Source organism: Sinohyriopsis cumingii, chromosome 14 (assembly GCF_028554795.1).
Source record: "Sinohyriopsis cumingii isolate HCF-2022 chromosome 14, ASM2855479v2, whole genome shotgun sequence".
Taxonomy (NCBI): Eukaryota; Metazoa; Mollusca; class Bivalvia; order Unionida; family Unionidae; genus Sinohyriopsis; species Sinohyriopsis cumingii.
In genome coordinates this window covers 11,733,478-11,758,130 of record NC_142974.1, presented here as the reverse complement: position 1 = coordinate 11,758,130, position 24,653 = coordinate 11,733,478, and the positions used below count along the sequence as shown (strand labels likewise).

At 35.4% G+C, this 24,653-nt stretch overlaps 1 protein-coding gene across 4 annotated transcripts in view; it reads left to right on the top strand.

The window, feature by feature from the left end:
* The window catches only part of LOC149783252 (contactin-5-like), a 95,769-nt gene that overhangs the window by 61,739 nt on the left and 9,377 nt on the right, over positions 1 to 24,653 (top strand). For 2 of the 4 annotated variants that reach the window (XM_089931468.1, XM_089931470.1), the window contains exon 3: positions 20,805 to 21,035. The exons of 1 other annotated variant lie outside the window; for it this stretch is intronic. In XM_089931468.1, coding sequence (XP_089787594.1) covers positions 20,805 to 21,035 — 231 coding nt within the window. Of the gene's footprint in view, positions 1 to 20,804; positions 21,036 to 21,963; positions 22,006 to 24,653 lie in introns of all 4 variants that reach the window. One more of the 4 variants, XM_089931471.1, reaches the window with a different exon arrangement.

Genomic DNA, 24,653 nt, shown 5'->3' with positions numbered 1-24,653 from the left:
ATTTCACTGTTGACCAGTGTTATCAAACTATTTACCAAGTGACCCGCCTAATCTTCAAACGATTTACCTTATGTGCCCCGGCCAGTCTTCAAACAGTTTACTTTATTTTACCTGCCCAGTCTTCAAACGATTTTTCCCATTTGTTCCGGCCAATCTTAGAATACTACCCACCCAATCGTCAAACAATTTCCCCTTAGCGTCCCGCCCAATCATCAAGCGATTTACCCTTTGTGCCCAGCACAATCATCAAATGATTTATCCTTTGTGCCCCGCTAAATGCAAATGATTTATCCTATGTGCATCGACCAATCCTCAAACTATTTACCCAAACGCACTTTCAAAAAATACCTTTAATCTGCTCTGCAACTTTAAGAAATTCATGACAGGATGAATACATATATTATTACATGTTAAGATAACGAAACAAGTCACGGCGCTAGTCTCAAATGTCAGCTATGCACAGCTCTAGTGCTCATGAACACCAACCGATATTCAGTGAAGCAATTATTCACTCGTTATCTCGAGAAGGCACACTTGGATTTCTAATCCGAATACTGACAATTACAATGGAATTGAAAAACTCAACAACAGTAGCAGTATCCATAAATCTAACTCTCTTAGAACACAAAATTAAATAGACTTTGTAGGCAAAGGTCCCTCTGAAAATTGCGAGTGAACAGATCCAGCTAAATATGCTTCTTAAACGTTAAAACAGAAACCAACCTCGCCCTAAATTCTGATTAAAGAGCATGTTCTTTTGCAACTTGTTTAAGACAAAGAAGCGCAAACACTAGGAGTTGACGATATGAAAGGAAAGTTTGGAGTTTGAATTCCCTTAAATAGAGGACCATGTGGTATCCACTAATAAATGTATATATTTTAAAATGAATACACGTATGCAATTTATTATCGGCATATTCAAAGTTGTGAGACATTATTATTATTATTATTATTATTATTATTGTTTTTGTTATTGTTGTTGTTATTGTTGCTGATGTTATTGACGTTAAGACAGTGATTCATTCGGAGTACAAATGTATAAAGAGACAAGCACACACCCTAACAGACTGAGTTTGTAATCGGAATCCTTTCCTCTCAATTCCTTTTGCTTGATTAGTTTGATCACTGCGCACCGAGAAGGCAACACACACATGTAGGAGTCGAATAAGTTATCTCAACGTTTTCGTCTGTTTTGTAAATACGTTATAGAGAATGCAAACATCGCGTAAATAAGCGCATTTTAATTTCTTTTGTTATGTTTTGTCCGTTGTATTTTGTGCATGCGTTTGAGAAAAGGAACTGTTTGGACACACAAGTTTATTGGCTAATTTTTATTACTAGTTTATGCGCTTGATGTACACAGTTTTTATTTACCATCTATATTCGCTTATAATTCGAGTCCAACTGCAAACTGTTGTTGTTGTTGTTGTTGTTGGGTTTAACGCCATTTTTCAGCACAATTTATAGGTTATACATGGCGGCCAGTACAATTGGTGGAGGAAGAACCCTGGAAAACCCTGGAAAGAACCACCGACCCACAAGAACTGCAAACTGTACAAACCAATATCTGCCGGCGCTTAACGCGCCGGCAGATCTGGGTCATTGCAGTTTGTTAGAAGTAATCAATAGAATAAACACATAGACCCTGGTATGCAGGTGCATTATGCTATGGTAGATCAGGATCATTTTTTATATAAATTTAACTGAACTTATAAGTGAATATAATCGGTATGCATTAAATCGTTCTTCAACAGCAATGATCTTGATGTTGATCCAGTGTGATGAAAATGTATGAGGCGCCGTAGCGGACAAAAGCTGGTCCAATCAAAACGTTGCCGTTGAAATTTTAATGGCAGATATCCATACTTCCAACTTCACGTGTTGTATCAAAACGCTTGTCCTTAAAGTTCCATTTTTCTAGGTCGAGCTTTAGACCGTCGTTTGAATTACACAGCGGTGGTTGAGATTTCAAAAGTCATACGTCGAAAATTCCTAATTTACGTATTGGTTCAAAAAGTTTATGTCGAAAGTCCCATTTCATATGCTGAGTATTTAGATTTCATCTGTTGAATTACACAGCGCTGGTTGAAAATTCGATGTCCAATTTGAGTTTTTAGACTGTATCTTTAGATTGAAATTTTAATGTCATATGTCGAGAGTTTCAATTTAACATGTTGAATCACATTGATTGTGCTGAAAGTTCAATTTCGTGTGTTGAGTTTTTAGATTGTAGCTGTTGAATGACACAGCGGTGGTTGGACATTTTATTGCGCTTGTCATACTTGCTATTTTTATATGGTGAAATGAAGTAACATTACACAATGTCAACTTTGACAATTCAAAATAATACCGAGTTTTAAGATACGTCATTCGTGTATTCAATTATGAGGCGCCATTACATTTTATGCATTTACAGTTCGAAAGTTATTATTCACAGGTCGAGAATTACTATGAATGTTTTCACTAGAGGTCGCTCTCGTGAACGGACCGCATTATTTTTAAACAAGGAGGCTGCTTATCGTTGCTGTGAAATTCAACAGATGAAATCTAAATACTCGCCATGTGAAATGGAACTTTCATCACAAACAGTTACATACAACGTGTGAATTAGGGATTCTCGACATATGATATTGAAATTTCAACCACCGCTGTGTAATTCAAAATATAAACTGTAAAACGTCGACATAGGAAACAACTTTAAACCACCACTGTGTAATTCAACATATAAAATCTAAAATCTCGAGCTTGAAAATGTAACTTTAAGGACATGTAATTTGACTCAAGACGTGGTATTGGATTTCTCGATATACGACATGGAAATTTCAACTGCAACTTTCTCATTGGACCAGCTTTTGTCCGCTACAGTGCCTCATAAAAATGACTATTTTTGTTATTACTTTAGTAACCTCGGTAAGGGGAATATCTGATTTATTTTGCATAACAGTGCAGAAGTGACTTATATTTTACCTCCGTGTAATTTAAATACAAATAACACCTTGGATAAAAGTCGTCACTTTGTCTCATGTTTGTGCAATGTATTCTGAGCCAGATTTTCAGCAATAATCCATTAAGTCTTTGTGAACATGAAATATATCTGTTAAACACCAGCTTTGTCGACTAATGTGTAAATGTATTCTTGCTGTCCACTTTAATCAGTTGACCTGGTCTGGATAAAATTTGAGATTATTTCTAAATCCATTAGAAGAATTTAATTTTATCCAACAATAACGCGTCAGTCTCAGAACAAAAAAAATAGCATTTCAATACATGTATTTCTATTTGGCCGCACAACCGGGCATTGTGATCTCAAATACTGGTCATCTTATCGTTTTGGCAGGATATCAGAAGGGATGGTTGCTATAGAACAGCTAGAATTGATCGCGGGAATACACGAAGGATATACATCGTCTAATGGTTTGGGCAAGGTATCAATGGGAGTGGTTGTTATTGAGACAGTTAAATATAGACCTCTGGAATCTACGAAGTATATATGATTTCTATGCTTTCTAACAGCGAACAATTATAACAGTAACACATATAAACACACACTATACAAGATCTTAGTTATATTTACAGTAACACATAACACTGTACATGGCCATATTTATATTTACACTAACACATAAAAACACTGTACAAGACCAGGGTTATTTTTACAGGAACACATAAATTCACACTGTACAAGACAATATTTATAATTACAGTAACAAAAACACACTCTGTACAACACATAAAGACACACTGTACAATACCTGGGTTATATTTACAGTACACATACACACTGTACAAGACCAGGGTTATATTTTCAGCAACACATAAATACACTCTGTACAAGACCAGGGTTATATTTACAGTGACACATAAACACACACTGTACAATACCAGAGTTATATTTACAGTACACATACACACTGTACAAGACCAGGGTTATGTTTACAGTAACACATAAATACACTCTGTACAAGACCATATTTATATTTACAGTAACACATAAATACAATCTGTACATGACAGAGGGTTATATTTACAGAAACACATAAAAACACAATGTACATGACCAGGGTTATATTTACAGTAACATATAAACACACACTGTACAAGACCATGGTTATATTTACAGTAACACATAAAAACACACTGTACAAGACCAGGGTTATATTTACATTAACACATAAACACACTCTGTACAAGACTAGGGTTATATTTTCATTAACACATATACACATTCGCTCTGAGGTGATATTTACAGTAACACATACATGCACCATGTACAGGACCTGTGATGACATTTATAGTAACACACACACACACACACACACACACACACATACACACACACACTTTACACGAACCAATAATAGCTAGCGTAGCAATTATATGTCTCGATGCTTGTGAGAAATTAGATTCTCAAGCTGGAGAGAAAGAGAGAGAGAGAGAGAGAGAGAGATGTAAACCGTCGACCGGACGGGGTGATCATTAATTTTATCCTTAAGAAATATTTTAGGGTTATTGAATACAGTGTTTAAAATGATATAGCTTTCGTTTCTGTTTTTTTTTTGTGTGCCAAATATCGAGGTATATGTACATTTGAAGTGTTGGTATAAAGCAATTTCATATACCAATACTATTGCTATATCAAATTGTGATCTGCCCATGGAGCAATAATATGCATACATAAACATTCTCGCGAGCGTCTGCAGCTGATTCTAGATGAATGATCAATTTCCACACATTAATCATTAGTGACATATGAAAATAGCGATAAAATATTAATAATCCCCATTTTCTAAATGAATTAAATATGGTAAAATTTTTAATTAAAATCCTTTCTGCTTTCTGTTCACCTTTCTCATGCATAGCGGACAAAGTACGCAGAAATGAGGAGTGAGAGAGAATATGAATTTAGGCTGGATTAAAACCACAAAATAGAAATTACACCAAGTAACCTACAAGAATATGGTTCGTCGTAACGATATGTGTGCACTTTCCTTGGGGTTTATCTACAGTGTTTATCAATGATATAAAGTTGCATACATATCGACAATATACTGTAAATTTCTAGGTTACGTGGTACACATGCTGTGATTTATTTAATGTTTTGTTGTTGTTGTTTTTTCTTAAACATGCTATGATTTTCTAAAAATCAATTGCTATTACTTAAATATGAAAATGTCCAATGGCCTCCCTCTTTCACTCTCTCTCTCTCTCTCTCTCTCTCTCTCTCTGGACTATCGTAGCAAGATACAGGTTAAAATCTATGAAATGTCGAGCGTAGAGGATTTTCGTATGTGTCGTCTCACAATGTCTCTGGACTTATAAATGATGGTAAAGGTTAAGTCAAACCTCCTAAAGGATGAGAGAGAGAGAGAGAGAGAGAGAGAGAGTTTATGGTCGGTGGTATTGTTACTTAAGCAGAATAATGGCTTAGATCAACTGTAAATATATATAAATATTTTAATTCCTTCTTGTTGGTTATCGTCATTTCGCTTAGTTTCTATGACACATTAATTTCCATGCGGCAGTACGTGAATGGCTGAGCTTTCATGTGAATGGCGTAGCTAACCATGTTTTAATAGCGCTCTACTTTTATCATTAAAACCATCTTTCATGTCTTATTCATAAGTGTGTATTATATTGATTTAATCAAATTGAAGAAAAATAGAACCTAAAAAAGAAAACAATCAACTTATCAATATGCAAAGGTGATTGTGAATAGCCGCAAATGGCATACAACTACATTTTGTAGCGGCCACACTCGGGGAGTTCATTCACTCGGTCAATACACAGCTTCCTGTAGTAAATCTTAACTCCGTTCGAAGGGCAAATATATGTATTTGTATGTGATATAAATAAAATGCGTGCACATTATGTATGCTGTATACGTCTCGTTTCCTTTTAATGAAAAATGTATACATCTCATGGTGTATCATTGATACAGCCTACATACTATACATACATACTCGTTTCTAATCTAAATACTGAGACTACAAAGAGTCTTAAGGGTTCGTACCCACTCGTTTCTAATCTCAATACTGACTCTACTCAGTCCTCTAAGGGTTCGAACCCACTCGTTTCTAATCTAAATACTCAGACACTACTCAGTCCCCAAAGGGCTGTACGCTCCATAGGTACACTGAATAAGTATCAGTTCAAGACCAAGGATTTTGTCACTTGTACAGCGATGAGTAGGATGATCTCAAAGAGCATGCCCAATATTTTTCAAATCATCAAATTCTTTACAAAGTATCAATTCAAATCACTAATCTCAGCTGTCAGTAATTATGATGTAGCTTTATGTATGATAATACATAAATCCATCAAGAATGTGAATCCAGAAAGTACTATCTGCTTTCATCCAATTGTAAACGCACACCATCACTAAAGTAACCATCCTAGCCTTAAATCTCGGTTTGGTTTCTTTTTGCTTTTTAACTGGTTTAAAGATATGAATCTGTGACCTTAGATATTAGATGGGATCCAGTAAATGTGCTCGTGTAGTCATGTGAAATAATGTACTGTTTTTCTGACTGGTCTCGTGATGTTTCCCCACTAGTAAGATCAATCCTTTGTAATACTCCTCAGCTTCAAGGCTGGACAGTCTGTAATAGGATGTTGCATCAACAGTTTTAAACTCTGATATTCCAGGATACTGAAGTTCCTATAAGGACCTAACATTCGGGATCCGGAACTGCTATAAAAAATATTTCTCTGATGTTTAGAGAAAAAAACAAGTATATCTGTCCATTATATTAGCTAAATAATACAAATGATTTCCAGACAGAGAAAAAACAAATATCGTGGTTAGAAATAAAATCTCTCTTTCCAACCCCAATGAAATGATCGGTCCATTATTCAGCTGTTTCATCACCTGCACTAACCGTTGATGTCTGAGACAAGAAAGACCACTAATGCATAATCAGTGATTGAAATCCACGAAAATAGAAGTCTAGATAGTTTGTTTGGTGACCTCGTGATTTACCGTGCAAACAGAAAACTGGATAGTAAAATATTCTTGTGATATAGAACTCTATGAAATATTACTTGAATTTTAACCATGAAAATTGATTAAAGTTAAGGTTGTCTTTTGTATTCAAATGTTTGTGATTTGAATGCATTTTATATGTATATTATTCCCCAAAAAATAAATATGTCATGTATAATTTGACAGAAATCTTTATGCAAATAATGTACATCTTCCGCATTTTGTACAAGGCATAACTTAGAACACATTTGGTACAAAGCATAACTCAGAACGTATTTGGGTCAAAACATAATTTAAGCATTTGGTACAAAAACATAACTCAGAACACATTTGGGTCAAAACATAACTCAGAACGTATTTGGTACAAAGCATAACTCAAAACGCATTTGGTGCAGAGTGTAACTCAGAACGCATTTGGTACAAAGCATAATTCAGAACGCATTTGGTACAAAGCATAATTCAGAACGCATTTGGTGCAGAGTGTTACTCAGAAAGCATTTGGTACAGAGGGTAACTTAGAATGCATTTGGTACAAAGCATAACTCAGAACGCATTTGGCACAAACCATAACTCAGAACGTATTTGGGTCAAAACATAACTCAGAAAGTATTTGGTGCAAAGCATAAATCGGAACGCATTAGGTGCAAATTATAACTCAGAACGCATTTGGCTCCAAACATAACTCATAGCGCATTTGGCACAGAGGGTAACTCAAAACGCATTTGGTGCAAATCATTATTCCGAACGCATTTGGTACAAAGCATAACTCAAAACGCATTTAGTGCAGAGTGTAACCCAGAACGAATTAGGTACAACGCATAACTCAGAACGCATTTGGTACAGAGGGTAACTCAGTATTTGGCACAAATCATAACTCATAACACATTTGGGTCAAAACATAACTCAGAACATATTTAGTACAAAGCATAATTCAGAAGGCATTTGGTACAAAACATAACTCAAAACACATTTGGTGCAGAGTGTAACTCAGAACGCATTTGGTACAGAGGGTAACTCAAAACGCATTTGGTACAAAGTATAACTAAGAACGCATTTGGCACAAATCATACCTCAGAACGTATTTGGGTCAAAACATAACTGGAGAACGTATTTGGCGCAAAGCATAAATCGGAACGCATTAGGTGCAAATTATAACTCGAAACGCACTTGGGTCAAAACATAACTCATAACGCATTTGGTACAGAGGGTAACTCAGAACGCAAGATAATATTGTTGGTTGTCACGTGTACGATACATGGATGAATTTAACCGGTTTATTATGAACACTGATTTATCAAATTTCTCAATATAATAAATCCCTTTTTAAATGTAAATCTAACCCATTTATAACACTGTCTGACTTTATATTTCTGTATGGATCAAAATATTTAGCTCAAATTAGAACGTACATACAATGGGAAATGAACCATTCAACCAGCTTATGAAACTGTCCGATTTAACAAATTTCCGAATATATCAAATTACTGATTTCAAAATCCGAATGTAAACACTGCTGAAACTGCTATCCGACCATGAAGGGTGCCGAAAATATTGGTTTGAATCGGACATTTGATACGTTGAAACAGATCAATAACTAGACTAAAATAGATTTTTTGTTTATTTTTAGGGTCATACATACATACATACGTACATACATACATACATACATACATATTCCTCTGGTTCTAAACGGGTCCCCGTGAAGTGGTTCCCAATGAAGTACAGTTAAGAAAATAGGTCAGGATAAAATTGTGATAGTTATTACGCACACTACTTTCCCATCTGCTCAACATGCAGATTGCTTGGCATAAGCAGTTTTGGATATCGATCAGGGACTAGCTTCCTGCTGATTGCCTCTCATTCCACAATTTAAATTCATATTAGAGAAAAACGAACCATTGAGAGTCACAAAATTAATTTACTCTCTCTCTCTCTCTCTCTCTCTCTCTCTCTCTCTCTCTCTCTCAATTGTGCTGATCTGAAGTCCAGTATAGCCGATATGGCAACCATCTTGATATTGCTTCTTCTGCCAGATGGATAGTTATATCTACATGCAGTTTCCACCAAAAGACGGTTCTAAATGAAAACGGTGTTGATAAAAGGGAAGTAATCGATCCTCAACCTGAACGGATGGTCATATAAATACGGGATTTTCACTAAAAGACTGCTTATTGTTTCTAGCTGATCCTAAACAAAATTGGTGCCAAACTGACTTTCAATATGTACAATCTTTTTTTCACTACACCTCCTGAATAGACGATTGTATCAACATGGGGGTTTCACTAATAAACTTCTTAAAATGTCTAACTGGCTAAAATTAACCTGCTGTCGACCTCGTGTCCAAAATGACCAGAAAGTCATATTGACGTTGAGTTCTTAAAAGGACATGATGCCAATCTGTCATCCAATATGGCAGTCATCTTGACGTTAAAAGGAAACAATGTCAGTCTGACATCCAATATTGACGTTAAAAGGAAATGATGCCAATCTGACATCCAATATGGCAGTCATCTGGAGGTTAAATGGAAATGATGCCAATCTGACACCCAATATAGCAGTCTATCTTGACGTTAAAAGGAAATGATGGCAATCTGTCATCCAATATGGCAGTCATATTAACGTTAAAAGGAAATGATGCCAATCTGTCATCCAGTATGACATTCATCTTGACGTTAAAAGGAAATGATGCCAATCTGGCATCCAATATGGCAGTCATCTTGGGGTTAAAAGGAAATGATGCTAATCAGACATTCGATATGGCAATCACCTTGACGTTGAAATGAAATGATGCTAATCTGACATCCGATATGGCAATCACCTTGACTTTGAAAGGAAATGATGCCAATCTGTCATCAAATATGGCAGTCCAATATGGCAGTCATCTTAAAAATATTCTTATTGCTACTTCTCATGAATGGAAAGTGATATCATGAAAATATGCTATCTCTACTCCTCTCCAAGTCAATGGCCATATTAACGTGGGGTATTCACCATTATATTTCTGACGATACCTAGTCGGTTCTTTATATCCAATATAGTTGCCACAATGGCCATCTTAAACATAAAGTGGTCACTACTCCCTTTGAATGCTTGAATATTGATATATTTCTCGATTTTCATCCTTGTGTATGTCATAAGGTGGTGAATGATAAGAGAGATATTCCCCACCCTTCAGGGATTTTAGTTGTCGTTATCTTGGTGATGATCAACAACGACGTAAATGCCCGGACCGAGTAAATAATAAAATCAAATCTGAAATTGAGGGATATAGTAACATAGAATAGAGCAGAGATATAGAATAGAATAACACAAGCACTGTATAAAAAATACGACAATTTAATAAATTACATAAACACAACGAAATCGAACATACATGTGATTGATTCACTATCTCTCAGAAACAGAGTTACAAAATGATACGAATTTCATTTAGCCCTTCTTTTATAACCAATCTTATTATATGATCAATTGACATATCATACTCAGAGAGCATCACCTGGTGCTTCCGGTTCTTTACTTTCCAAACCGCTGCCGGTGATCAATCATAGTTTCCGTTCTCTCTCTCCCCCTCTCTCTCTCTCTCTCTCTCTCTCTCTCTCTCTCTCTCTCTCTCTCTCTCCTTTTAGCCTCTTCGGGTCACCACCCTTACGGTTGCTGTCTGCACTATCTTTCCTCTATGCGATTCGTATGGAGCTATCGTGTTTTTCCTTTTCCTTTATTCATCAGATAATTTTATCTGCCCTTCTCTGGATACCGGTTTCTAAAATTTTAAGACCCCTTTGTCCTTTCGACTACGTGTTTAAGGAGAGAAATTATTTATTTTCTCTGACTCCCTGACACTTTCTTCCTTGGCAGAAAACTTGGACTGAATAATTTTACGAGGGGAACTATTCTAAAACCCTCAATTCCGTTTGGGAACACCCCACACTCCTTTATCTTAGCCAAGCAGGATTACTTCCCTCCAATTCTTTTTATCACTCCCATCGAAGTCAGGAAACCCTACCTAGTCCGCCTTTATTAATAACGATTCTGGAAAATATTAGTTTATGACACCTATTTCAAACGGCCTACAATTTCCTAAAGGTTTCCCCTGATACATATCAAATCTGAACATTTTACCGCTACGAACTCGAGTTAACACTGCACTCACGTCTGTTCTTAACTGTTAAACGAGTGAGTCCTAATTAAAATTAAATTCAAGCCTCAAGCAGAGCAGATTCTATTCGTCGCAGTCGACAGCTTACTGCGGGACGAGCCAATACATCAGTCTTAATGGCTACGTGTTACGCTGAACCCAAAATAATGTAATGTGAAATTATCTACAGAATCATTCTACAAAATTTTGCACCATTACATTATATCGGTTTGTTTTCAAATCATTTTATCGCTAACCTGTCTATATTCATACTGAGCCAAAAAATAAAAAACCAAAAAAACTTTAGAATATTTCCGAATCTTTTGATACGAAGCTTGTTTACAAAATCAGAAGGTCGGGTTAACATGCATTAACTTTCCTTTAGAACAGTACATGGTAAGTTCCCAAGTTCCAATTGGCTAACTAAGCGGATATATTTGAGTATACTACGCATTTTAGTTTGACTGCGTGATACTATACCTGACAACGGCCATATTGCCTGTTCCAGCGGCGTCACTGCCTGATGTTAATAACGTTAAGTGTGCTTGTTCGTTTGTTGTTTTATTGCTCAGCAACACCAGTGCGTTATTTAATGTTGATACAGTTGGCGTAAAGTACCATGCCGAAGATCACAACATGGTTCCCAACACTAGCTGCTCACAGGGTAGGGCTCGAACCGTTTACCTTTTGATTGCGAGTCCTGTACTGTATACACTGAGTCACCGTGGCTTCTGATTCCAATAATCACATCTTAGGACATGCATGGTGGCTCATTAGTTGAAGAAAGCGATACAATAATTTTTGAGAGTTTACACCTTTACAATAATGCAGGCTGATTCCGCCATTTACTTAGGTAACTATAGTTTTTAGTTTCTTTCCCCACAAGCTTCACTCTCTTATCCAAATCCTAGTCCCATCGTCCTTTTGGAACAGTGGGATGGGGCTGATCGAAATTAGAAGTTCAATTCCAGCAATGTTCCAGTCATGCTTCAAGCGTTAAGGTATTTATTTCTAACGCTAAGGAGCATACACATTTTGTATGCATATCAACCCACAAACACACCGACAGGATAATACTGTCACGACTTTGCTTCTTCTGAATAGACAGGGCAATTATTTTGTGCCAGACACAAGGCTGTGTCTGCACCGGTTAGTATTATAGTGTATGTTTTGTCCTCATGATATATGTAGACGTGACCAATCTTGCAGAGAAAAATTACCTCAGTCAAAATAAACATTTGTTGCACTCGATTACTATGTCAGTCAGTTATCAATTTTGTGTTGAAAAATACTAAAACTACTAAGTACTGATTCTGTTAGTAATACTATTTTTAAAGATTTCTACAAGATTCCAACCATTTCTATTACTGTTTTGTTTATATTGTTTTTGATCTTGTAAGAAACCTATTTGCACGTGTGTAAGGAAAACTTGAAAAAATGAACTGAAATACTGCCTAAAATACAAACATTTGCATATTCAGCTACAGATCTCAACATTATCTTATATACATATCAACATGCCCAAATACATGCCTATACACGTCCATATACATAGCTATACATATTCAGAGAATGCCTCTATACACTCTGATACATACCCCTACATGCTCAGGTACACACCTCTACATGCACAGATACATACCCATACATGCTCAGGTACACACCTCTACATGCTCAGGTACACACCTCTACATGCACAGATACATACCCTTATATGGTCAGGTACACACCTCTACATGCACATATACATACCCCTACATGCTCAGGTACACACCTCTACATACCCCTACATGGTCAGGTACACACCTCTACATGCACATATACATACCCTACATGCACATATACATACCCTACATGCTCAGGTACACACCTCTACATGCTCAGGTAAACACCTCTACATGCTCAGGTACACACCTACATGCTCAGGTAAACACCTCTACATGCACATATACATACCCTACATGCACATATACATACCCTACATGCTCAGGTACACACCTCTACATGCACAGATACATACCCATAAATGCTCAGGCACACACCTCTACATGCACAGATACATGTCCATAAATGCTCAGGTATACACATCTACATGCACAGATACACACCCCTACATGCACAGATACATACCCCTACATGCTCAGGTACACACCTCTACATGCTCAGATACGTACATCTACATATTCATATAGATAGCAATACATGCTCAGATAAATACCTCCACATGCTCAGGCACATACCTCTACTTGCTCAGGTACATTCCTATACATGCTCAGATACATACCCCTACATGCCCAGGTACACACCTCTACATGCTCAGATACATACCCCTACATGCTCAGTTACACACCTCTATGTATATACATACCTCTACATATTCATATACATGCACAGATACATACCCATCCATGCTCAGGTACACACATTAACATGCACATATACATACCACTACATGCTCAGGCACACACCTCCACATGCTCAGATACATACCTCTACATATTCATATACATAGCAATACATGCTCAGATAAATACCTCTACATGCTCAGACATATACCTCTACTTGCGCAGGTACATACCTATACATACTCAGAAACATACCTATACATGTTCAGATACATACCTCTAAATGCTCAGGTATAAATCTATACATACATGTTCATATGTATAGCAATATATACTCAGATACATACCTCTACATGTTCAAGTACATACCTATACATAATCAGATACATATCTCTAAATGCTCAGGTACATTCCTATACATATCCAGATACATACCTATTATCCTTAGATACATACATCTACATGCTCAGATACATACATATGCATCATCAGATATATACCTGTACATGTCCAGATACATACCTATACATCCTCAGAAACATACCACTACATGCTCAGAAACATACCTTTACATGTCCAGATACATACATCTACATCCTCAGATACATACCTCTACATGTTCAGATACATACCTCTACATGTTCAGATACATACATCTACATGTCCAGATACATACCTCTACATGCTCAGATACATACCTCTACATGTCCAGATACATACCTATACATCCTCAGATACATACCTCTACTTACTCAGATACATGCCTCTACATGTCCAAATACATACCTCTACATGTCCAGATACATACCTATACATGCTCAGATACATATCTATACATGTTCAGATACATACATCTACATGTCCAGATACATGCCTGTACATACTCAGATACATGCCTCTACATGCTCAGATACATACCTCTACATACTCAGATACATACCTCTACTTACTCAGATACATGCCTCTACATGTCCAAATACATACCTCTACATGTCCAGATACATACCTATACATGCTCAGATACATACATCTACATGTCCAGATACATGCCTCTACATACTCAGATACATGCCTCTACATGCTCAGATACATACCTCTACATGTCCAAATACATACCTCTACATGTCCAAATATATACATCTACATGTCCAGATACATGCCTATACATACTCAGATACTTACCTCTTCATGATCAGATACATACCTATACATGCTCAGATACATATCTACACATGCTCAGATACATATCTATACATGCTCAGATACACACATCTACATGATCAGATACATACCTATACATACTCAGATACATATCTCTACATGTCCAAATACATACCTGTACATGTCCAGATACATACCTATAATGCTCAGATACATACCTCTCCATACGCTCAGATACATACCTCTACATGTTCAAATAAATATCTGCACATGTTCATATACATAACTAAACATACACAGATACATGCCTATTCATTGATGCGTGCCTATACACTGATACATACATATACTTACTCAGATATATGGACGGCTGTAAAATAATAATTAGCTTATTGAAGATGCCAACTGTACCTGCTATTATGATCGTCATATCAAAAAGAAAAACATATATATGAAATACAAATGATAATATTTTCGAAGCATTGAGGCATGGTGTATACATTTGTTATTTTATTAAATACATAATCTGGCAAAAGTAGCTTACCGATAAAAGTATGCTGTATTTATTTAGCACTTTATTGATCACTTTGACAGCTTTTTCCATAAATGGAAGAATCTCAGAGGACATTAATTTACTGAAGCACAGTTCGCTCTGTACTGCGTTCCCTCACTGAATCAATCAGGAACCATCCTATTCCACAACTATCTTCATTAGTTTCAGGCTGTCATTCCATACGCGTTGCGTTTGACAAATTCATCAAACTTAGACGGCCTGCCTTATGAAACGTTGACTTCATATACGTTGTTGAATGCTGTCTATTATTATCAGTGCCAGATTTCGGCTACTGCGGACGTAGTGCAAGATTATGAGTTGCTAATGAATGCATTACAGAAACCAGTCGGTAGTATTACATAAGGTAGCTCAGACAGAAGAATACTCGTCTACAAACAAAGATTCCAAGACCGATCCCCAGTGGGGCCGCACATTTGTATTCACTTTGACAAAAGGCGCCAACCAGATAGCACACATAGTAAAAGACACGTCTACAGTTATGGATGTTCCAGGTTCGAGCCCCGATCCACCACGTCGAATTTTTCAGCCTTATAATTAATGCAAAAAAGGTTGATACCAGTCTCTACTTGACACTTCTCTTGTATCTGAGTATGGAATCCTTTTTGGCTTGAATTCGTCAGTCTCCTTCTAACGTTTTGTTTAAAATAAAAATATGTTTTTGTAATGCGAGACTCTTTTGTGTTATGTGTATTTGTGTGTTATGTGGATTTTTAACATAGCTTTAACAATTTGAGTCATATCGCTACGATGTCTGCAGTGTAGCAGTTTATAGTGATGTCTAGCACTAGGGCATCGTGCCGAAGACATATAGCATCGAATCCCAGCCAGTCACATTATCCTGACACCAGACCGACCAGTCCTAACACTGACCTCTCTTAACGTTGAGCGCCAAGCGAGGAAGCTTCTATTACCATTTTTATTAGCCTTTGGTGTGACTCGGCCGGGTTCAAGGTTCTCCTAAATTTTAAATCTCAATTACTTATCAACCACCGTCATTATTTTAAGAAGTATATATTCATTCCAAGCCCCTTTTTGGCACAGAAGTTAATTCTCATCTGAGTGGTACAACCTGTTGTTGGGTTTAAGTGTTTCACAAGCAATTATGGATGTCATTTGACATTTTCTAAATTGAATGAAAGGGTTTCTGATCTTAGAAACGTTTTTTTAATATATAGTGATAATCCATACACAAATATTTCATACAATGATTGATAAATGTAAGAAGATAATTTTTGTACTGAAAATGTTGTTCTTTTATTTAGAATTGAAATCATAGGTTTAAAGGTTAGCCTAAGAAAAAACTTACTATTATAATTATATAGTGCTTATCAGTCTCCACAACCACATCCTCCTGTACTCACGTGTCTTTGCATTGATATCTTAAGCAGTTTCCTGCACTCGTGCGTATTTCCATTAGTGTTCACAGCAGCTTCCTGTACAATAACAGCTTAAGGTACTGGTGTGTGTTTGAATTAGTGAAGAATCTAGTTTTACTAGAAGTTGGCTGTAGTCCTATATTCCTGCTGGTATCTTTACCGAGAACGCACTATCATCTCAGCACACGTTAGAAAAGGAACTGAGACGATATTTCGAAGGACCATTTCCTATGGGAATTATTATAATTAGTTGCTGAGTTGCAATAACAATGCAGGGCGATAATAATTTAAACGTGGTTAAGACAGAAATGCAAAATTACTTTCTTATGTCAAGCATTAGATTCTTACTATCATCGATGGCAACTAAATATGGGAGTATCGGGCAATTGGTAAAGACATTCCCTCAATTTGTAAGCGTGAACGAGACTGACTTTATTAGTGTAGATTTCGATCGGGTCATTTGCGACAGTTTCATATCTACGAATGATCTGTTTCTAGACATAATCGCATTAAGGCTGCCGTCTTGACGAGGAGAAGAGAAAATGACTGCCATATATCCAAAGAATCGTAAAGATGCCAAATTGAATAGGTGCCTTAACGGTCGCCAAATGAGCGTCTTCACGATGGGTGCGAAAAGGAACTATATCTTTGTTGATATAAATATGATAGCGTGCAGAAAATCTAAGTATAGGAAGTTAAAATTATGATAAAGGTTTTCTGATAAATTCATTTAAATGACAGCCACAATTTAATTTTGTCATTAAGTTTCCCAAGCTTTAGTAGCTTCTGCGTAACCATGATAATAAATATTCATTAACGAACTTAGAAAAGAAAAGTAATAAAACTTATTACATTGCTATATATATTTAAACGAGGCCTAATTTTTTTCCATAGAGATCCCAGCATGTTTGCAAGATTTAATTTATTTAGGTCATGTTTTACATTACATAACGGTACTTACAAAGTTTGTGCTGAAAAAGTCTTAATAATAATAAAAAAATAAGAAAAATTGGAAAAAATAATTAATATGAAATATGAAAAGCCATCTATCTAAGTGTGGATAGAAACATTTTCCTAAATTTTATGTACGTAGGTCAAGCGGTCTGCTCATAATCACGCTAACAAAGTCTGAACTGGAAAAGGCAAAATAAATAAAAGAAGTATTAAACCTTGCACTTGATTTTTGTTAGTAATAACGTATCATCCCCCTCCCCACAATCCCCAAGTGGGAAACTTGATTACGTTCGCACATACCATTCAAATGGCCAAACCAATCTAATAAAGTCTAACAAATCTAATATAGTTTTTTAAATGACCTTACTGATCTAATAAAGTATTTGAAATAGCCTACGGCCTAACCAATCTAATATAGGCAAACCAATCTTATAAAATCTTTCAAATGGCCTAACCAATCTATTAGTCTAACCAATCTAATAAAGTCTTTCAAATGGCCTAACCAATCTAATAATCTAACCAATCTAATAAAGTCTTTCAAATGGCCTAACCAATCTAATATAGTCAAACTAATCTTATAAAGTATTTCAAATGGCCTAACCAATCGAATAGAGTCAAACCAATCTGATATAGTCAAACTAATCTTATAAAGTCTTTCAAATGACCTAACCAATCTAATAGTCTAACCAATCTAATAAAGTCTTTCAAATGGCATAACCAATCTAATATAGTCAAACTAATCTTATAAAGTCTTTTAAATGGCCTAACCAAGCTAATAGATTCAAACCAATCTGATAAAGTCTTTCAAATGGCCTAACCGATCTAATAAAGTCTAACCACTCTTATAAAGTCTTTGAAATGGCCTAACCAATCTAATAAAGTCTAACCAATCTTATAAAGTATTTGAAATGGCCTAACAAATCTAATAAAATCTAACCAATCTAATATAATCTAACCAATTTAATACAGTCTTTCAAATGGCATAACCAATCTAATACAGTCAAACTAATCTTATAAAGTCTTTTAAATGGCCTAACCAATCTAATAGAGTCAAACCAATCTGATAAAGTCTTTCAAATGGCCTAACCGATCTAATAAAGTCTAACCACTCTTATAAAGTCTTTGAAATGGCCTAACCAATCTAATAAAGTCTAACCAATCTAATATAATCTAACCAATTTAATACAGTCTTTCAAATGGCCTAACCAATCTAATACAGCCAAACCAATCTGATGAAGTCTTTCAAATGGCCTAACCAATCTAATAGAGTCTATCCAATCTTATAAAGTATTTCAAATGGCCAAACAATCTAATAAAGTCTTTCAAATGCCAAATAGTAAAAATGTAATGTAGAATTTATATTTATGATACAAATCCAAGATGGGGATCGTATTGTTAAATTGTGTATGTAGAACAGGGACAATTACTACGACAAGGGCGGCCTAATTTGCAAGCAGATTTTCAAGACAAAGGGTTTCGAGTAGAACATGTAACCTATGTCCCGACATGCAAAATCTGTGCCATCCAGCACACTGGCGATATCAATGACTCTAGAAAGCTAACGAATAACCATAAGAGTCACATTCGTAATAAAAATAATGCGAAACTATAAAATAAAAATCAATACACCTGAGTTGGATATTATGCAGAGTTCTTCGAGATGCAACCGAATGAGTTGAACTCGGTGTGCACATACATAGAACGCACGTTGGAGGAAATTTACCTCACTTTGACAACTAAGGCAAGATTTGGCCTTCCCAATTTAGTTTTGTCAATTTTTACCATGTGAATATTCATAGATTGGAGACTTATACTGCTCGTGGTAAGTACAGGGATGGGTTGGGGTAAAATAGTAAAATATGTGGTGTGTATCGTAATGAGATTTTTCCCCAGACAGCGATTAGAACAGAAACATTGGTTCTCATCACGATAAACAGCCCATATTTTACTATGTTTGATCACATTTTGCTATTCTCCCAACCCATCCATGTACTTTTTACATATATATTTTTTGATCGCTTCAGTTATGATTTTAAGGTGTAATCATCACACATTAAAAGAAAATAAAAGTACTTTCCTTAAATATAACGCGATTTCCAGAAAATTAAATATTTTATCTTACCTTATTTTTTAAAACTTTCGTTGTGATATTCTTTTGTCATATTTTTGGGCAAGTTGAAATCTCCTAATGGCGATTTCAATTTTCCAGTTTCAGGCACGCTGACTCGCACAAAATTTGTAAAGCTCTGCATGTTGTTTACACATTTTGAGTCCATTTTGTTTTAAAAATCTGGTGTTTATTTTGATTTTTTTACTCATTTATCTCTAGATTTCCCCTGTCATTTTAATATGTAAATATTCAAAATTTCTGTCGACTTTGTGTTGATGTTTAGTTTATTTATGTTTTCACACTCTATGTTATCGCCGAGGAGTTGAAGTAGTTTTCACTTTTCAAGAATGTGCATGCATTGCTAAGCTTATCGTTAAGACTCCTTCATTTGTTCTCATAATCCATTAAAACGAATTAAGAATTTGACATTTGATTTCAAAACCTTTCGCTAATCCTAACTTTTCGGTGTAAAGTCGTCGAATAACAACGGATTCACCACTTATTTTATATCCTTAAGTTATCTCCCCCTCAAGCCATCTTCTCTATCGTATGGTTACATTAACATCATATAAGGTATAACTTTTATTTCTAATTAGCGAAAGCAACATCTGAAAATATTATGAATACAAGAGAGTAAATTTCGTGGTTCTGTAAGTCATAATTCATGATTCTGTAAGTCATAATCCATGATTCTGTAAGTCATAGTTCTTGATTCTGTAAGTCATAATTCATTATTGCCTTCTGTTTGAGAACAGAAAACTTCATATCAATTGTATGCTTCTACAAGTCAAGAATAGAGAAGTTGATTAATACTTGCTGGTTGGTTTCCGCATACGAGTGTGATGAAGTTGATTAATACTTGCTAATTGGTTTCAACATACCAGTGTGTTGAAGTTGATTGATACTTGTTAGTTAGTTTCCGCATACGAGTGTGATGACAAACTGTGATTAAAGTTTAAAAATGATGAATAGGAAAAAGAAAAGAAATTGGAAATTCAATGAAAAACAGATTTACTTTAGATACAAATGCGTTCGTAGACTTTCATTAATTATAAGATCTCATAATTCATTTAGAGTCGTTTTTAATGATCTTAGAATTAAAACCTTCAGTCTTAGCTTGTTAGATAATATTATTTTAATTCCATGATATTTTTATATCGTATTCAGCAAAATCAACGAGTCCAAAGAAATCCCAAATTTCCCGTAATGTGTCCTTTCCACCATTTTTCCCGCCTATAATGGAGAAGGTAGAAGAAGAAGAGAAGGAAGCGTTTGAAAGTGATCTTCAACCCGAATCTCCTTTGACTCATCTATACGATAGCATATGCATCCGCCCGCCGAAAAATCTTCCGGCTTTTCTCGGTGAATGGGCCTTTGTGGAGGCAGGTCCCAGAAGAGGTAAATCACTTATAATACTGAAACCATGGTTCGGTTACTGTTCCATAAATTATGTACAGGTCCAGTTTTTAAACTCTTTATAAAAACTCAATAAAAAAAACCTATATATAAATGGCTTGCCAGAAGTAGGTTTGCAATGTGTATATATGCTTTATTTTAATCTATATACACATAAAGAATGTTCTTCTTAAACCTGGTTACCCATGTACAACTCGCATATACATATATATACAGGGTAAATAATAGTTTCCTCTAAATTCTCCTTTAGATGCCCATTCGTGTGGCTATTTGATCTAATTACCGTTTGCGTAGTTTCTCTGCGAAAATATTGTTTGGAGGCATTGTAGAAAGCAGGAGTTAGATTAATTGTACGAGTTTCCTTCTTTGCTCAGACATTTTAATTTTGTCATTGTGCATACGCTTCTCGCTTTATTTGTCAGAGGGATTCGGGTACAAATGAAACCATACAGCAATATGGATATACATTAGGAATACAGAGCTTTAAAACAAGTTTTCAATGACCATTAAGAAACAGCAACCTGACACTGACGTTTTAACTTTTGTATTTGTTTCCCGAATCTTACGTTGACTCCAAGCTTTAATGTGTGCATTCCTTAAGAAAAGAAAAAGAAGAAGAAAAAGAAAACCAAGAAAAAAAAGAGAAAAAAAGGAAGAGAAAAACAACAACACCAAAAACAAACAAACAACAAGTTAAAACAAAATGTATAATGATGATCTCACTAATTTAACATTCACGCATATTTTTGTTGATTAATTTCAACTTTTATTCCGCTCATCAATATTTATAGGTATAATTTCCTTATTGCTACTCATTTGCTTTGTTGGTCACTTTACATCCCATAATACAATTATGTTATTGTATATCTACTTAATCATCATTTACTTTTGTGTAATTTCTATCCTTCAGACTCAAAATAGCATATACCCTCCTGATTTGCAGATCTGTCTGGTTTGTATTACAAGTTTAATAAAAGCCTGCCTTGAACGGCCATTTTGACAATTATAATACTACATTTTTGTGAATACTGCTCATGCATAACGTTTTAAAGAAAATAACGCTCTTTGCATAACTTGAGTTGGATGAGTGGTCTCGTTCAAATAGACCTATCGTCTGGCTCATTGAGATCTTCTTCAAGTGAGGGACTTAAAAATAACTGGCTTGTCTTTGCAACTTGAGAACGAGGCTTTTACGAAATTTGGAAAAGCGATCTGATTGGCTGAGGAACTGCGGTGACACAAACCGTCTTTAGGATGTTGAGATGACATCATGTTTCAAGTAAATACGTATAGTTTCATTGGCTCATTTCAAGAGCAATACCATCTCACATCCACTGAAAGTGACGCATTAGTCAGCGAATGGTTGGTTTTGACATAAATCCTGTATCGGCATATGTTTACAAGGTGATAGTTAATTATATCCTGTCAAACTTACAACATAATTTTGGTTTGAATAATTACAGAAAGTATGTATATTCTGAGATAGAGATGAATATATTTGTGGTTTAAGTTATACAAATTCGACCAAGGCGCCTTCTATCGCCAATCATCGAAGTATTTTACAAGACCCTCGTAGCGGAGATCAAACTTCATTTGCTCCGGTGTTGTCCAAAACGGACCACTTTTATTTAAGCATAATGGGATTACTTACTACAGGCATGATTTTCTTACCCCCGAAATTAAAGAAACTGACAACATGCACCTCCGACACTGAATATTTGACAACGGAAGTGCTCCAATAAGCATTAGAAATTACGGGTTTTGTACTTTTTATGAAGAATTTTACTTACTTTGAATAACAATTATGATATATATATATATATATATATATATATATATATATATATATATATATATATATATATATATATATATATATATATATATATATATAAGTCATGAAAACAAACAAAGCAATTTGGCCAAGTGTTTGGAACTATTTTGTTACTCTAAACATACAGACTTGTCCTCCAGGCTTATCGGCATAAGGATAATATCCAAAACTGGATAGTAAAAAGCCAGATGACAGAGGGACATACTTATCGGCGATGGGGTAGAGTGGGAGGAGATCTCACATAGCCACTCAAGAGTCTGTTTGAATGTGACTATAGTACAAGTCACACGGGTCATTTAAGCATTAAACACCTACTATTTCAGTAATGGGTGACATTTTTTAGAATTTGATTCTATATACCTTTAAGTGGCAAGTATTCACTTCATTTGGATTCTTATACATCCATATTCCTTTGGAAGGTCATCATTTGAACGCCCCCCCCCCCCAGAGTTGCTCATGGCATTATCAATATAAATGTACGCAGACATTTTTGGACGAAATGAACCTTAAGGTGTGATCCCTAGATCAATCCGGATTGAATGTCGCGCTCTGTGATGTCACAATAAAAGCTACGCATTTTGATAAACAAATTTCGTACTACCCTAGATTGTGACGATTCCACTCGACGCGCTCTTATTTTGACCCAATTTTAGTATTTGGCCACCATTGTAAAAATCCATATCGATAGATAATTTTAGTCTGGAAGTTTCTTGGTGACAACTAAGGTGCAGAGGATTCAATAATCAAGGCAAGGACTGAATAGAATCGGGTTAAGTAAAATTAGTGTTCAGTTTTAAAAGAACAATTTATATTTAACATGAGTAATTACCCATACATGATCCATGTGACTTGTACTATAGTTTGCTGGAAAGTCAAATGATGGTCGACTAAAAGGAATTCACTAAAGAAATGAGTCTGATTGGATAGAAATTTGAATTGAATATGAACTTCAGGCATTTAATGTTATTTAAGAGGTGGATATACACGCAACTTAGACTTAAACAGTTGCTTATGACAGAGTACTATTGTAAATATGTCATATATTTAATTGCGCTTTATTATTTACAAATGTATATAAATCCTCGCTCTTTATTTTGTTTAGTGAAATCCTTCGACGTCCAGCAAAATATTGCTCAGTTTTACTTGCATTTCTGTTATATCGATATTAACTTGCTTTTTCAGCAGCATTGCATGTTTTCGAAATATTGTTCGATGACTAAGTTTTTATCTTTTCAAATTAGGAACAGGGTACAGGTATCAAAATCTCACACGGTTTTATTATTATTATTATTATTATTATTATTATTATTAATGAAAATGATAGCATTTTAAACTGGCATTTTATCTTTGTTAGCAATAGAAGTGCTTAAATTATCACATTTCAGCTATTTACCCCCCCCCCCAGTTATTGAAACCTTTCACAATTCGACATCTGTTGTTACACAACAAATTTAGTGTTAATTCATCATCATCATCATCATCGTCGTCGTCGTCGTCGTCATCATCATCATCAGCAGCAGCAGCATCATAATGAGGACTTTGTATAGCGCCTAATCTTTAGAAGCTCTAAGCGCTTTACAACCTTAGACAACACCTATAAGCTAAAAAACATATAATGATATGATTACAAAAACAAACACCATGAAATTAGAAAACATAAAAAACATGCTGAGAATATTTAAGGTAGGAAACATTATTAGGTCTTTAAGTTTGTTCTTGCAGTCGAAATAAGTGAGTTTTGAGAGTACTCTTGTATGTGATCACTG